The sequence below is a fragment of the Puma concolor genome, chromosome A2 (genome assembly GCF_028749965.1).
Source record: "Puma concolor isolate L17-30 chromosome A2, mPumCon1.1.hap2, whole genome shotgun sequence".
Taxonomy (NCBI): domain Eukaryota; kingdom Metazoa; phylum Chordata; class Mammalia; order Carnivora; family Felidae; genus Puma; species Puma concolor.
Window position 1 is genome coordinate 30,350,581 of NC_141668.1, and position 18,098 is coordinate 30,368,678.

General features: G+C 38.0%; 1 protein-coding gene across 5 annotated transcripts in view; it reads right to left on the bottom strand.

Moving 5' to 3' along the window:
* The window catches only part of PTPRZ1 (protein tyrosine phosphatase receptor type Z1), a 186,676-nt gene that overhangs the window by 69,707 nt on the left and 98,871 nt on the right, over positions 1-18,098 (bottom strand). For all 5 annotated transcript variants that reach the window (XM_086691441.1, XM_086691458.1, XM_086691447.1 and 2 more), the window contains 4 exons: positions 17,227-17,322; positions 16,661-16,727; positions 2,389-2,546; positions 2,086-2,236 (listed from right to left, as the gene is read on the bottom strand). In XM_086691441.1, coding sequence (XP_086547567.1) covers positions 2,086-2,236; positions 2,389-2,546; positions 16,661-16,727; positions 17,227-17,322 — 472 coding nt within the window. The remainder of the gene's footprint in view (positions 1-2,085; positions 2,237-2,388; positions 2,547-16,660; positions 16,728-17,226; positions 17,323-18,098) is intronic.

The window sequence follows — 18,098 nt, forward strand, 5'->3', positions numbered from 1 at the left end:
GGAGAACATGGCCTTCCTTTCTTCAGGGGATGTAACCTCGGAGAATGTGGTCTTCCTTTCTTCAGGGGATGTAACCTAGGAGAACATGGTCTTGCTTCTTCAGGGGATGTAACCTCAGAGAACGTGGCCTTCCTTTCTTCAGGGGATGTAACCTTGGAGAATGTGGCCTTCCTTTCTTCAGGGGATGTAACCTAGGAGAACATGGCCTTCCTTTCTTCAGGGGATGTAACCTCAGAGAACGTGGCCTTCCTTTCTTCAGGGGATATAACCTTGGAGAACGTAGCCTTCCTTCTTCAGGGGGAGAACATGGCCTTCCTTTCTTCAGGAGATGTAACCTCGGAGAATGTGGTCTTCCTTTCTTCAGGGGATGTAACCTCGGAGAACATGGTCTTGCTTCTTCAGGGGATGTAACCTCAGAGAATGTGGTCTTGCTTCTTCAGGGGATGTAACCTAGGAGAATGTGGTCTTGTTTCTTCAGGGGATGTAACCTCGGAGAACGTGGCCTTCCTTTCTTCAGGGGATGTAACCTTGGAGAACATGGCCTTCTTTTCTTCAGGGGATGTAACCTTGGAGAACGTAGCCTTCCTTCTTCAGGGGATGTAACCTAGGAGAATGTGGTCTTGCTTCTTCAGGGGATGTAACCTAGGAGAACGTGGCCTTCCTTCTTCAGGGGATGTCCAAAAGTTCAGTATGAGAGAAGGAAGCTAGTGGTGGGGAGTAAACGCTAAGACTCGTAAGTGCTAAACGGGACCTACCATGTAATGATGAATGGTTTCGATTTTATCCTAAAAGCAATGGAGAGCGACTGAAGAGTTTTAATAAAATACAACTGACAAAAGTACATAACAAAAAAAATCATATTTATTTAATTTGTTATGTGGTACATTATATTTTCTAAAAGGAGATGGTTAAATCTAGTTTTTTTTTTCCTAATCAATTGTCTATTATTTACCAGACAGAATGTTATAGTATTTAGTATTGCTGGTAGAAATGTAATGAGATTTCTTCCTTTGGGGGCAATTTAACTAGAAACTCATTGTCACGTTAAATGTAGCTATTCATCACTGTTGTCTTGGGCTCTATTTTGTTGTTGTTAAAGGATAAGTAATTCTCACAAACGGTACATTAAAACATGTAATGTTTTTAAAAAACATGCTTTTTTAATACTGATCTTCAAAAGAAGATGATTATTAGATTAATACTTTAGATGGCCAAAAATTCATTGTACAGCTGAAATCAAAGATGGCCATGTACTTGGAAATGTTTTAAGTCCCCAAAGCAAAGGCCACGTCACCTATTTCTTTCATTAACCAGTACACTATCAGTATAAACTGAAAAGGAAAAGTCAGTAGATGCATCTGATTATGTCCTCTGGACATTTTCAAAGGCTTCTGCCTGTTGTGTCAACTTCAAAAGACACAAAGGGCACTCTGGAGACTTTCCCCCTGGAGTCCTCTCCATTGCTTGGGTCGACAAACTTCTTTTCTCCCAAAGAAGGAAACCGGGGGGAAAAACTCCCTTTGTATTCATTAATAATTCAGTGCATTTGCTTTCAACCCCTACTTCATGCTATGCTCTTGCCTTGGAGTTGCCAACACTGACGTGAGCACCTTAAAACCCAAATCACGCACCAAGACTCCACTCAAATGTCATTCCCTCGCAGAGGCTCTTGACTACCCCAACTAGAAGTGATCTCCTCAAGCTCTGCACACCCCAGCTTCTTAATCATTCATTTCCTAGAGCTCTTAGCACAGGCAAACACCATGGAGTGAATCTGGAAGTGTGTATGTGGCTTTGCTATCTATTACCATGCGTTTTAAAAAAATCACTTTCGTTATTGAATCTCAGTTTTTCTCATCTGCAAAATGGGGTTATTCATGTGGGGAGGAACAGCTATTTTTAAATGCTATTTTATAAATGTGGTAATTGAGATTCAGAGAAGTTAAACGGCTTATCTAAAGTGACAAAGCTAATAATCAAATATTTCTAAATATCTAAGTCTTGTATATTTTCCATTATTCCACAATTACCCCCTACAACATAAAATCTGTAAAAGTAGTAGAAAAATTATATTTCAATACATACCTGTTTCATGAATCTCTTCCTTTCCAGTGTATGAGGAAAACACCTGCCTAGAGAATTTGTATTGTTGTTCTCGAAAATTATTTTGTAAGTAGTCCATCAGCATGACATAGCCAGACTGTTGCATTGTAAGAACTTCACAAAAAACAGCCAACTGGGGAAAAGATCATTTAACATATAATTTAACATATCTGATTCAAAGGCGTCTGTAAATGCTTTAAAATAGATATTCAGTAGTAAAGCTTAGAAACTAATTATTTTTAAATTGCTTTGAATGATTGCATGTGTTTGAATTTCCAAGATTACCTGGCTTTCAGAGATGCTAACTGTATCTTTAAAAATAATCCAGTCAACAGTGTCTGTGCAGGGAGGAGATGTCAATGAGCCATTGTAAGTGTAATATTTGTCAGTTGAGTTTGGCAGAAGGTTCAGCAATATGAAGGGATCTAATGCAGACTGTTTCCCTACAAAGTAACAACATATATCTCAGTTGGGATCTCAACACTGGAACTCAGCAGTTCAAAGCTTCTATGAAACAGAGACATATGGTTTGTTACAAATTTAATCAGAAATGAAATTTTAAGAATATTTTAGGTACATTTCAAAAATGGTGATAAAACCAACATATTCTGAATTTCCTTACATACACAACTACATAGGTTATACTAGTAAGATCCTGGAGAGATTATTTTACATATAAAAGATATTCAGAAATCATATAACCATCTTAACAAGATACAGTAAAATCACTTGAGAAGACTTAATACCAGTTTGCGAAAAACAACAAAACCTTATTCTGGCGAAGATTATCTTCCAAAGCCTATGACAAACATTGTATTTAAGGATGACCGATTGGGAAAGCTTTCCCCTAGCGATAAAGAATGAGACAAAAACATCCTGCTATCACCATTTCTGATTAACATTGAATTGGAGGACTTGGCCAGTGCAATAAAGAAAAAAGTCATAAAGACTGGATATGAAGAAATGATACCGTCATATTTTGCAAATGCATGATTGTACATGTATGATATTGAATTTACAAACTATCAGAATTAGTAAATGCATTTAGTAAAGTCACTGCACATAAGACCCATATACAAAAATTAATTATATTGCTATGTACCAGTACGAAACAATAGAAAATGCAATTTAAAACAATATAACTCATAATAACAACACAATATCAAATACAGATAAATCTAACAAATGATGTGAACAACATCTATATTAAAAATTATAAAACTTTCTTGAGAGAATTGGGTAAAAATTAAAATTATGGGAAATTAAAATTATGGGAAATACCAAGTTCATGGGTTAAGAGTTAGTATTGTGCAGGTGTTGACTGCCCCCAAATTGATTTATGGAGTCAAAAAATCTTATCAAAATCCCAGAGGCTTTTATACACATGTGTTTTATACAGCATGTGTTTATTGACATGCTTTTTTAAAAATTTAAATGGAAATGAAAAGTTAAAACAATCTTGAACAATAACAGCTACTGTACGACTTTCATTACCAGGTAGGAAAACCAATTATATAAAACTATCAAGTTATGATAGTGAAATATGCATGCAAAGACAGACAAAGGGAACAGTGAAAGAGAAAAGAGAACTCAGATCCATACATATATAGTCACTTTATGTATGTCACTTTTTTTCTTTAGGACAGGAAAAATTACTATGTAGTTGGAATGGACTGCCTTTGCAGTAAAGAGTGCTGTATCACTTGGATATCCTTACGGAAAAAAGTGAATCATGATTCCCTACTTCACATCTTAAGCACATGAGTTCTAAATACATCTAGCAGATCTAGATTTAGTGGATCTAAATGTGAACAGGAGAGTAAAACTTTTAGAGGAAAACAGAAAATTCACTTTATAACCTTAAGGTAGGCTGAGATTCCTGAAATGGTACACAAAAATTGTTAATTATAAAGGGAAAAATGATAAATTTTAGTACATGATAATTAAGATCTATTTATCAATATTTACCTATTTATCAATAGTCACTATTAAGGGAATAAATGGTAAGAACAAAGGGTGGAAAGTATATTTTACATTTATGTTGTGTGTGTGTGTGTGTCTGTGTGTGTGTGTGTGTGTGTGTGTGTGTGTGTATTATACCTTTTGTCCAGAATAGAGAATTCCTTTAAAAATTTAGTAGAGCTTTCCTAACAGGCATATCTGGCCTTACAACTCTCAAAAAATCCAATTATATCTGTCTCCATGAATGATCCCATTTTTGCTTTTGGACCTTTCCAACAGCACTTATCAACAGCCACTTAGCCTTTAGTGTACCTGCCCTCACTCATACAGGCAGCAATCTGCTTATCAGCAAGATCTGTGTCTAACTCATTTACCCATCCTAACTATCTAGCTCAATGCATGCATGTCCTCTGTTCTTTCTAGTAGACTTATGTCATTAAGAAGTAGCCCCTGAGACCTATTTGATGTGTTCTTAGTGACATAGCACAGTGTAGAGCAGTAGTTTTGTCAGATGAGGTAGTTAGACAGACATGACAGGAAGGGGAAGTAGGAGGATGACAATGGGAAATTGCCAGAAACCCCATGTCTCCACCCCATCTCCCTCAGACCAAGCCCTTGTGTGGTACACCACAGACCCATAAGCAGGAGATATGGGCTACAGGGACTGCCTTAACTTTGGAACATGTGCACTTAAGAAAGACTGTGTCACGACAAGCCTGAGAAACCAAGATGGCAGAACAGCATGGAAGTTATTTGTGTGTCTCACGCCCATGAAATACAGCCAGACCAACACTAAACCATCCTGCACACCTAGAAAACTGATCTGAGGATTAACACAACAATCTGCACAACCTGAACCACAGAACTCAACAGGTATGTGAGTGAACACCACTCACAGAGAGGTGAACTTGGGGAGAGAGAAGCTGCAGCGGGCAGGGAGCCTCTTTTGCAGGCGGAGAGAGGATGGAGATGGGGGGAGAATACTGGAAAAGCATCTCTCCTCAAAGGCAGCTGGAGAGAAAGTGGAAAAGTGAAATAGCTACAGGGACTAAACTAAAAAGGGAGAAAGGAGAAAGGAGAGGGTTTAAATTCCATTAAGACTGTAAACAAGGGGAGTACAGAGTCTGCAGCTCTGCAGCTTGATACCTGGAGATGCTCCGGTGGGAAGGGCAAATCCCCAGGAGCGGAGTGAGGTCCGGGAGGTTCTTGGGCCACACAGGGAAAAGCGATTCCACTGCTGGAAGAACATTTGGTAGAGACTGTTGAGGCCACCTGGTCCCTGCAGACCCCAGAAAATGGTCACATTCGCTGGTGCTGGAACAAGGTCCTTAAGGGTGAAGCCTGGTGTCAGATGTGTGTTGTGATTTTCCATAATTCCTGAAATGCTGCTGCTACACTATCTCTCAAACTTTTTCTGGGGTGGGCTGGCACCTGGCTGCAGTCTCTGGGTTTCAGCAGCAGCACAGTAATGCGAACTTTCCTGGGTGTGGCTGGCATTCGGCCATTGCTCAGTGAGACCCCCCCCCCCCCCCCCCCCCGCTGCAGAAGGGCAGAAAGGGTCAAAGCCACAGTCCTTCAGAAGTAAGGGGCCGTGGAAAACAGCCGCATCTGAGACAAAACTCAGGAGAGAGGTACTTCCTGGTGCTTGGCCACAGAAAATGAAAAAGCGGGGAGTGGACAAAAGCTGAAGACAGAGGACGGGTGAGCAATTGATGATCCGGGAGAACAGAGTTCCAAAACTAGAGACTGGGTAGCTGGGTGCCGCCATTTTCACCGCTCCCGCGCATGCACATATGCACCTATGAGCACCACAACACAACACCCCAGTAGGCTAGCAGCACCATCTAGTGGAGAATGGAGCCGTTACACAAAGCCCCGCCCAATTGGGCCAACCTCGCTCTTCAAGAACACAAGTTTCACCCCCTGCTTAGTTTATAGACTAGAAAGCACTTCATAGTCTGACTTCTAGGGGAAAACAAAGTAATTTCAGTCCTATTTCAATCTGTTAGCAGGTCCATCTATTCAATTTTCTTTCTTTTTTTTTCTCTTTTTCACTCCTTTTCTTTTTCTTGAATACAGAAAGAAAAAATTCATTTTTATTTTTAATTTGTATTAAAAATATTTTTCTTTAATTTTTATTTCTATATTTTTTACTTTTGTGTAACTTTTCAAATTCAATTTTACTTGCATCATTTTATTGTAGTCTACTTCAGTGTGTTAATTTTTTCAAATTTTCGAACGATTTCCTTTTTTTTCTTTTCTTTTTTCTTTTCAGTTTCTTTTCTTGTTCTTGAATACAGAGGGAGAAAAACTTCATTTTTCTTTTCAATTTCTATTAAAAATGTTTTTCTTTAATTTTTATTTTTACTATATTTTTTACTTCTATGTAAACTTTTCCAAATTCTATTTTATTCCCATCGTTTTATTTTAGTCTACTACAGTGTATTCACTTTCAAATTTTCAAATGATTTTTTCTTTTTTCTCTTTTTTGTTTTCTTTTCTTCTTCAATACAGAAAGAGAAAAAAATCATTTTTATTTTTAATTTTTATTTAAAGCTTTTTAATTTTTTTCTACTATATTCTTTAGTTTCATGTAAATTTTTTCAAATTCTATTTTACTCCCATCATCTCATTTTAGTCTACTTCAGTGTTTTCAATTTTTCAGATTCTCAAAAGATTTCCTTCCTCCTCCCCCCCCCCCGAGCCTTTTTTCTCTAATCTATCAAACCACTTTCAACATCCAGACCAAAACACACTCAGGATCTAACATCATTTATTCATTTTTTGTGTGTGTGTGTTTTCAATTTTTAAATTTTAATATTTTTTTAATTTTAATTCTTTAAATTTTAATTTTTCTACCTCATTAATTCCTTTTCTCCCTTCAAAATGACAAAATGAAGGAATTCACCTCCAAAGAAACAGCATGAAGAAACAACAGCCAGGGATTTAACCAACACAGATACAAGCAAGATGTCTGAACCAGAATTTAGAATCACGATAAAAAGAATACTAGAGGCAGTTGAAAATAGATTAGAATCCCTTTCTGCGGAGATAAAAGAAGTAAAAACTAGTCAGGATGAAAAAAAAACTGCTATCACTGAGCTGCAATCATGGATGGATGCCGTGGCGGCAAGGATGGATGAGGCAGAACAGAGAATCAGCGACATAGAGGACAAACTTATGGAGAATAATGAAGCAGAAAAAGAGGGAGATTAAGGCAAAAGAGCACAGTCTAAGAATTAGAGAAATCAGTGACTCATTAAAAGGAAACAACATCAGAATCATAGGGGTCCCAGAAGAGGAAGGAAGAGAAATGGGGGTAGAAGGGTTATGTGAGCAAATCATAGCGGAAAACTTTCCTAATCTGGGGAAAGACACAGACATCAAAATACAGGAAGCACAGAGGATCCCCATTAGAGTCAACAAAAACTGACCATCAACAAGGCATATCATAGTCAAATTCACAAAATATGTAAACAAGGAGAGAATCATGAAAGCAGCAAGGGAAAAAAAGTCACTAACCTACAAGAGAAGACATATCAGGCTTGCAGCAGACCTATCCACAAAAACTTGCCAGGCCAGAAAGGAGTGGCAGGATATATCCAGTGTGCTGAATCAGAAAAATATGCAACCAAGAATTCTTTATCCAGCAAAGCTGTCTTCAAAATAGAAGGAGAGATAAAAAGTTTCCCAGACAAACAAAAATTAAAGGAGTTGGTGACCACTAAACCAGCCCTGCAAGAAATGTTAAGGGGCACTCTCTGAGGGGAGAAAAGATGAAAAAAAAAATAATGTGTATATATATATATATATATATATATATATATACACACACCAAAAGCAACAAAAGATTAGAAAGGACCAGAGAACACCACCAGAAACTCCAACTCTACAAGCATCATAATGGCAATAAATTCATATCTTTCAGTATTCACTCTAAACGTCAATGGACTCAATGCTCCAATCAAAAGACATAGGGTAACAGAATGGAAAAGAAGACAAGATCCATCTATATGCTGTTTACAAGAGACCCACTTTAGACCTAAAGACACCTTCAGACTGAAAATAAGGGGATGGAGAACCATCTATCATGCTAATAGTCAACAAAAGAAAGTCGGAGTAGCCATACTTATATCAGACAATCTAGACTTTAAAATAAAGACTGTATCAAGAGATGCAGAAAGGCATTATATCATAATCAAGGGGTCTATCCACCAAGAAGACCTAACAATTGCAAACATTTATGTGCCAAATGAGAGAGCACTAAATATATAAAATCAATTACTCACAAACATAAACTCATCAATAGCAATACCATAATAGTAGGAGACTTCAACACCCCACTCACAGCAATGGACAGACCATCTAATCAAAAAACCAACAAGGAAACAATGGCTTTGAATGACACACTGGACCAGATGGACTTGACAGATATATTCATAACATTTCATCCTAAAGCAGCAGAATATACATTCTTCTCCAGTGCACACGGAACATTCTCCAGAATAGACCACATACTGGGACACAAAAAGATCGAGATCATACCATGCATATTTGCAGACGACAATACTATGAAACTCAAAACCAACTACAAGAAAAAAATTTGGAAAGGTAACAAATACTTGGAGACCGAAGAACATCTCTAAAGAATGAATGGGCTAACAAAGAAGTTAAAGAGGAAATTAAAAAGTATATGGAAGTCAATGAAAATGATAACACCACAGCCAAAAACCTCTGGGATGCAGCAAAGGCAGTCATAAGAGGAAAGTATATAGCATCCAGGCCTTCCTGAAGAAGGAAGAAAGATCTCACATACACAACCTAACCTTCCACCTTAAGAAGCTGTAAAAAGAACAGCAAATAAAACCCCAAACCAGCAGAAGAAAGAAAATAACAAAGATTAGCACAGAAATTAATGCTATGGAAACCAAAAAAATAGTAGAACAGATCAATGAAACCGGAAGCTGGTTCTTTGAAATAACTAACAAAATTGATAAACCACTAACCAGTTTGACCAAACAGAAAAAGGAAAGGACCCAAATAAATAAAATCAAGAATGAAATAGGAGAGATCACAACCAACACAGCAGAAATACAAACAATAATAAGAGAATATTATGAGCAATTATATGCCAATAAAATGGGCAATCTGGAAGAAATGGACAAATTCCTAGAAACACATACACTACCAAAACTGAAACAGGAAGAAACAGAAAATTTGAACAGACCCATAACCAGTAAGGAAATCGAATTAGTAATCAAAAATCTCCCAAAAAACAAGAGTCCAGGGACAGATGGCTTTCCAGGGGAATTCTACCAAACATTTAAGGAAGAGTTAGCACCTATTCTTTTGAAATTGTTCCAAAAAATAGAAATGGAAGGAAAACTTCCAAACTCTTTCTATGAAGCCAGCATTACCTTGATTCCAAAACCAGACAGAGATCCCACTAAAAAGGAGAATTATAGACCAAATTCCCTGATGAACATGGACGCAAAAATCCTTAACAAGATATTAGCCAACTGGATCCAACAATACATTAAAAAAAATTATTCACCACTACCAAGTGGGATTTATACCTAGGATGCAGGGCTGGTTCAATATCTGCAAAACAGTTAACATGATTCATCACATCAGTAAAAGAAAGGACAAGAACCATATGATCCTCTCAATAGATGCAGAGAAAGCATTTGACAAAATATAGCATCCTTTGTTGATAAAAACCCTCAACAAAGTAGGGATAGAAGGAGCATACCTTGAGATCATAAAAGCCATATATGAACGACCCAATGCTAATATCCTCAATGGGGAAGAACTGACAGCTTTCCCCCTAAGGTCAGGAACAAGACAGGGATGTACACTCTCACCACTATTATTCAACATAGTACTAGAAGTCTTAGCCTCTGCACTCAGACAACACAAAGAAATAAAAGGCATCCAAATCAGCCAGGAGGAGGTCAAATTTTCACTCTTCGCAGATGACATGATACTCTCTATATGGAAAACCCAAAAGATTCCACCAAAAACTGCTATAATTGATTCATGACTTCAGCAAAGTTGTGGGATATAAAATCAACACACAGAAATCGGTTGCATTCCTATACACCAACAATGAAGTGACAGAAAGAGAAATCAAGGAATCGATCCCATTTACAGTTGCACCAAAACCCATAAAATACCCAGGAATAAATCTAACCAAAGAGGTGAAAACTCTATACACTGAAAACTATAGAAAGTTTATGAAAGAAATTGAAGAAGACACAAAAAAATGGGAAAAGATTCCATGCTCTTGGATAGGAAGAACAAATATTGTTAAAATGTCAATACTACCCAAAGCAATCCACATATTCAATGCAATCCCTATCAAAATAACACGAGCATTCTTCACACAGCTAGAACAAATAATCCTAAAATTTGTATGGAACCAGAAAAGACCCCGAGTAGCCAAAGCAATCTTGAAAAAGAAAACCAAAGCAGGAAGCATCACAATCCTGGACTTCAAGCTATGTTACAAAGTTGTAATCATCAAGATAGTATGGTACTGGCACAAGAACAGACACTCAGATCAATGGAACAGAATAGAGAACCCAGAAATGGACCCACAAATGTACGGTCAACTCATCTTTGACAAAGCAGGAAAGAATATCCCATGGGATAAAGACAGTCTATTCAGCAAGTGGTGCTGGGAAAACTGGACAGCGACATGCAAAAAACTGAACCTGGACCACTTTCTTACACTGTACACAAAAATAAACTCAAAATGGATGAAAGACCTCAATGTAAGATAGGAAGCCATCAAAATCCTCGAGGAGAAAGCAGGCAAAAACCTCTCTGACCTTGGCTGCAGCAACTTCTTACTCAACACGTCTCCGGACGCAAGGGAAACAAAAGCAAAAATGAACTACTGGGACCTCACCAAAATAAAAAGCTTCTGCACAGCAAAGGAAACAATCAGCAAAACTAAAAGGCAACCGACAGATTGGGAGAAGATATTTGCAAATGACATATCAGATAAAGGGTTAGTATCCAAAATCTATAAAGAACTGATCAAACTCAACACCCAAAAAACAAATAATCCAGTGAAGAAATGGGCAAAAGACATGAAGAGACACCTCTCCAAAGAAGACATCCAGATGACCAACTGACACATGAAAGAATGCTCAACATCACTCATCATCAGGGAAATACAAATCAATACAACAATAAGATACCACCTCACACCTGTCAGAATGGCTAACATTAACAACTCAGCAACAACAGATGTTCGTGAGGATGCAGAGAAAGAGGATCTCTTTTGCATTGTTGGTGGCAATGCAAGCTGGTACAGCCACTCTGGAAAACAGTATGGAGGTTCCTCAAAAAACTAAAAATATAACTACTCTATGACCCAGCAATTGCACTACTGGGCATCTTTGCACGGGATACAGGTATGCTGTTTCGAAGAGACACATGCACCCCCCCCCCATGTTTATAGCAGCACTATCAACAATAGCCAAAGTATGGAAAGAGCCCAGATGTCCATCGATGGATGAATGGAAAAGGAGGTGTGGTATATATATACAATGGAGTATTACTTGGCAATCAAAAAGAACGAAATCTTGCCATTTGCAACTACGTGGATGGAACTGGAGAGTGTTATGCTAAGTGAAATGAGTCGGTCAGAGAAAGACAAAAAATCCTATGACTTCACTCATATGAGGACTTTAAGAGACAAAACAGATGAACATAAGGGAAGGAAAACAAAAATAATATAAAAACAGGGAGGGGGACAAAATATAAGAGACTCATAAATACGGAGAACAAACTGAGGGTTATGGGGGGGGTTGTGGGAGGGGGGATGGGCTAAATGGGTAAGGGGTATTAAGGAATCTACTCCTGAAATCGTTGTTGCACTCTATGCTAATTTGGATGTAAATTTAAAAAAATAAAAAATTAGATTAAAAAAAACAAAAAGAAAGACTGTGTCACTAGCAACCTCGAGGCTATTATAATATCATAAAAGCCATATATGAACGTAAACGCCATATACGAATTAAAATATCATTAGCATTGAGGTCAGGGCCCGCCCCCCAAGGGGTTGCACTTAGGCCCTCCTGGGAAAATGACTAGGACAAACTTGCAGCAAAAGTTGGAGGGGAGGAAACCAAGGCAGTTCCAAGGGTGGAGTGAGAATGACGAGATGGGAGGGAGGGGAACAAATAACTCGTCATAAAGGAACACAATGAGGCACTCGGTGCTTTGCCACCTATCCTTGGGTCAGCCTGCTCCTCTGTCACTGGAGTGTACTATCACTTTTTGCTAAAAGAAAAAAAAAGCCTTTGCAACATTAACTCTCTATCAGGTCTTTCAACTGAATTCTTTGAGAAGACAAGAACTGAGGAATTCCATAATCTAGGGCCTGGTAGTAGTTTCACCCCTTATTTGAATAATCTGGGGAGCTTTAAAAAAAATAGCAGTATTGCAGGCCCCACCCTAGCCCACTTGAACTTAAATCTCTAGTAATAGGGCATCTACATTTTCAAGACAGCATCCCCAGGTGATTCAAACATGCGGCCCGCATTGAAAATCCAAAGCAGAGTGAAGTCTTTGCAAGATGTTAGTATTTTGAACCCACTTTCTACATTATAAAATAAAATGATCAACCCAGATTATTTTCATAGTGTATTCTGGCTTTAAACTCTATGAAGACTGGACATATCCAGAAAGCCTCAAAGAAAAAAATTTCTGTTTAAAAATTAAATTATTGAATGTTAATTTTTCTACAATGCAGAAACTTTTGAAGGCAGGAGGGACTCTGGTAATAATTAAAGTTATAGATAACTGCTTCCATTCTGAATTTAAGACTGACTGTTAGAAATGAAAATCTGCTTGACTGAACAGATAGTGTTGTGTATATACAACCTAAATCTAGTTTTAATCTGTTAGAAAATGCAAGTTATGCTTGGTTTAATGTATTAATTAGTAATTTCTAAAAGTATGTCTTCTTCTCTAATATCAAGATGAAATGATTAGAATTTAGACTTGGATTCAAGTTCTCTGAAACTGAGGAAAATCTTTTTATATGTGAGTGTTTCCCATTTTCAGATTTATGCTTTTATTAACTGGAAAATTTTTAAGTCCATAACCTCCTTCTTAATCATCAATGGGATACAACTGTTTCTTTTTTTCTGCTGAAGACAAAATTTATCTTACAAATGTTCTCTGGAAATGTGGATGTGCAGAATACTAATTAAGTAAGGAGGCAAACACTGACTCACTGCTAAATTAGGTGGGAAATGAAATGACACCAGGAGAGCTACAGGCCAGAAAAGGAAGAAAAGAAGTGAGATCTGAATAGGGAAGGGGAAATAGAGAATTTTCTTGAAATGCTAACTGTTTTGTACCTTATTTTAAAAACATTTAGAGGGGTGCCTGGGTGGCTCAGTTGGTTAAACATCTCACTCTTGGTTTGGGCTGAGGTGATGATCTCACGGTTTGAGGGTTTGAACTCCAAGTTGGGCTCTGTGCTGACAGCACGGAGTCAGCTTGGGACTTTCTCTCTCTCTCTCTCTCTCTCTCTGCCCTTCCCCTGTGCTCTCTCTCTCTCTCTCAAACTTAAAAAAATAAAAATGTTATTTATATACATGTCCTAAATTTCTGTCTTGGATATCACAGTACTTTTCAACTACAGTAGCACTCTTCTTTCTTTTTTTTTCCTTTTCTTTGTTTAATGTTTATTTTAGAGACAGAGAGAGAGACAGAACATGAATGGGGGAGGGGCAGAGAGAGAGGGAGACACAGAATCCAAAGCAGGCTCCAGGCTCTGAGCTGTCAGCACAGAGCCTGATGTGGGGTTCAAACTCACGAACCGAGAGTTCATGACCCAAGCCAAAGTCAGATGCTCAACCCACTGAGGCACCCAGGCACCCCAGAGCTCTTCAATTAGACAATCATCTTTTGAGAAAATTGGAATAAGGCGATTTTTTGAGTATGTGTCTAGCAAAAGCATTTGCTTCATCTGAATCACCTCATTCATCTGAATCACCTCATTATTGTTAACACAAGCAAGAATCACACCTGAGACAATGCTGCTGTAGTTGTGATCATTCATTCAGTCATTATTCATTTAGGCACATATCGGTGAGCAACCAATCAGATGCTCCCCTTCTGTAGGAGGGTGACAGCAAGAGGGGGAGGATAAGTAGGGAGAGAGATAAGGAGATAGACAAAGACCACAATAGGGTCAAAAGAAAGGCAGGAATGAGGGAAGGAAAGGGAAATGGGTTCTTTCATCTTTTCGAGAGGAATACAGGAAATGAGTCATCAGCCCACATCGGACTAAGATAGATTTTATAATCTTGATGATGGTTGAAAGTGTTTCTTGAATAACTAACATCATATAAAGAATATGGAGCAGGATTTGGGAGCTGAGCTTCAGTTGTAGAGTCTCTGTCCACAGACAAGCGCTGCCTTCAGTCCTCTAGGTTCTCAGCAGCAATGGCTAAGAGCCAGTATCGGGGAGCTTCTCGTGTACTGGGGACTAGGGGGTTTTCTAGACTCTGAAATAGATTTAACCTAAGAATTCTCAAAATAGAAACATTTACCTTTAGGAGGACTTAACTTTTTTAGTTTGTATAGATCATATCTAACAACCATTCAAATCAAATTGACCTGTTTCAAATATGTCCTAAAACATAACTCATACAAATCGTCACAGTGTAGTGGAACAAACTTTGTGGACAGACCTGGATTGAGATTTTGGCCCTACCACTTACCAACTGAATCAGCTTAGGTGTCCTTGCCGAATATATGGAAATAATTACGAATCTAGTGGGTGAGTTGACGCACATGGAGGATTTTATTTTTTGGTAAAAGAGGAGGGAAGAAGTCAGTGCACAAGTAGCAGGGTAGAGAGAAAGAAAACAGAGTAATGGAGGGCAGATCGGGATGTGTTTCCAGGCAGCCAGGGAGACTATCGGTTCTGCTTCCAAATTAAGAGCCAGGATACGGCCAGAATAGTGCTGCTGGGAATCCATGTTCTTGAGGAGGCTATTATGTGGCAGCAGCAGCTGTGAGGAAGCACCTCCTTCAACGGCTTATGGATAATAACTATATTGAAAAGTAAACTTTAGCCAAAGAACATGGGCAAATTGGTTCTTACACTCATAGGATCCTCGTATGACCCTCCTAGAGAGCCCCAGAAATAACTGAAGAAGCATCCAGAAAAAGAGGCCAGAATACCACAGCGACACAAGTCAGGACTAACAACCCAGTGTTAACACCACTCTTGTTGGCCCCATAGGCTGACACAAGGCCTGGGAACATTTGGAGTTCATGTTTTATACAAGTTTCAGTGTAGGAATTCAAACTAGTTGCCTTCTTTCAGTCTGAATAAAATCCACTTTCTGACTAAATGAGGGAAAAATTAAGTGTGGCTTATGGCATTCAATGTTGAATTTTGCGATCTAGGTGGATGGAGGGAGATAACTTCATCTTGTGTTTGATTGCACCTTTTGGAAAAAACACGAAAACAAAAAACACAAAACAATGAAAGCTGCACTGCACGAGTTCACATATTCCTGACTTCTGAAAAGTTCTGTCACTTAAGGCCCTCACATGTGATTGACAAAGATGAATCAATCCAAGGCCCAGCTTTTGCTTTCAAAAAGGATCTATATGGGGGCGCCTGGGTGGCGCAGTCGGTTAAGCGTCCGACTTCAGCCAGGTCACGATCTCGCGGTCCGTGAGTTCGAGCCCCGCATCGGGCTCTGGGCTGATGGCTCAGAGCCTGGAGCCTGTTTCCGATTCTGTGTCTCCCTCTCTCTCTGCCCCTCCCCCGTTCATGCTCTGTCTCTCTCTGTCCCAAAAATAAATAAATGTTGAAAAAAAAAAAAAAAGGATCTATATGAATTTTGTTCCTGATTTCAAGATTTTGCAGCTTCCCAGAGAGAAATAATCCTTATTTTGTTGATAACTCAGGGCAGCATTAATCTCCTGCGTGTGGATGCTTACTAAAAATACAATAATAATAACAGGTTTGCTGTCTCTTGCAGATGTTGTTACAAGCATTTGCTGTGACAAATGACAAGATCCATGAGCTAGCAGGCAGAACAGTGAAACATACAGCATCTTTTTCTATGTTAAGTGTTTGCCTTCTTCCAAAAACCTTGTCATACTGGTAAAGGACCTATCAAGGAAACCACCAGGGAATAAATTTTAAGTTGAGTAACAATTGTCTTTTCACTTAAAAACATGACTTTTATAACACTAGCTGGTTTCAAATTATAAATCAGAGTCTTTAACAAATGTACAATGCAGACAGAATAGAGATATACATTTTAAATGCATGACATAATTAGATTATTTTCAAGAATAAAATTAGAAAACTTTAACTTCCTACTTATATTAACAGTCTGTGATTTTTTATGTGACACAAATTTCAGATAAAATGTTCTTTAGTGAGACATGTATAAATCATCAAGTGTAAGAATTGGAAGATTACTCCTTTTTGAAAAGGTCTTTCCTTCTTCTTTGGAGCAAGTGACTTTTGTAATATTATAAAAATTCATATGCATCCAAAGTACAATCTAGAAGAAAAGGATTTCTCCAAATAGCTTACCAAAACGACTAACTCTCTCCACTCCATCAATAATCGCTTTGTAATCCAAGTTTTCTTCTGTTCCAATCTATTAAAGAAGAATGACATTCTAAGAATGGGATAAAATATTTGATTAACTCTTCAATAAAATGAAAAGATAAGTGAAATCCATTTAAAGTATCCAAATGCAATGTTCTCCAAATGCATACTTCCTTTTTTTTTCACAGCAAGACAAAAACAAATAAAACAGACAAAAAACCAGCTACCTTTTAAATTTTCCACTGAGAAAAGTACGCTTTAAAATGTTGATTCCCAGTCACTGCTGTATTATTATGATGCTTTGCATGCACACAAATCTGCTTACAGAACAGGCTACTCCAGCTGGAAGTGATGCACCCCATTAATGAATGCAAGAGTTCCCTTTTAAACACCCCAGCCAAGGGGTTGTTCTATTTGCAAATGATCACCAGTTAGCATCCCACTTGCAAGCTCTTCAATTTGTTAAAAAGCATGCTTTGATATGTCACATCAATTACTTCAGGGGATTAAAGAATTAAGGTAGTGTTAAATCTATGTATAATAATTACCTCAAATAAAATGGATAAAGCTCTTAACTTCCCTTTTCCTTTTACTGCTTCCTCAAAACTTGAAAATCGGTCTGCATCAAAGCCATAGATTTGCATCTATAAAGGTAACAATGACAGCTTTGTTATATACAAAGACATCACAAAAGTCACCAGAGAGACAATAAAATAATTTACTAATTCAGTATACTATTTGAAAAATTCTGTAAACTGTATAATTCAATACTCTGTACAGTTTCAAGATATTTTATCAATTACGTGTATATACAACTGCATTTACTCTCACGATTATCATCCTTCAGTAAGGAAAGAAGCACAAAGTTAGATACATCTAGGATGGAAATGACCACCTTGAGATTACTAGATAATACTGAGGTAATAATATACTAGAATAATTATCAAATGGAATAAATTATCAAGTATTATTTTAGCTGTTTTCTGGAATCCTTTCAAATATCGTTTCATTCTTGACTGGATGTGCCTTTCTTGTTACCTCTTTTGGACATTATCATACTATGCTCTAATAATAGTGAACTCTCAAGGACTTTCTGCTTCTCCATACAAACTACCAAGAAGAATTTTAAGTTCCCTGTTTTAAGGGTCCTCTTCTGCTGCCGGGCAATATTCCTTGTTAATTTCGACTTCGGCCTCTGCATTTGTTGACAACGGCTTCTACTCTCACTTACAATTTGGTGCTCCCCATGTCACCATCTTAGAAATCAGGTAACTTAGCTAGTTTAGACAAATAATTCTGGGAAGAGCAGAAAGCCTCTGTGAAGACTAATGCTTGGTTAGGGCTACGACTGGAGAAACAGCAGGTGTGGGTGGAGGATGGCAGTGGCTCCTGCCTCCGGTTATGACCACAAAGCCTTTGA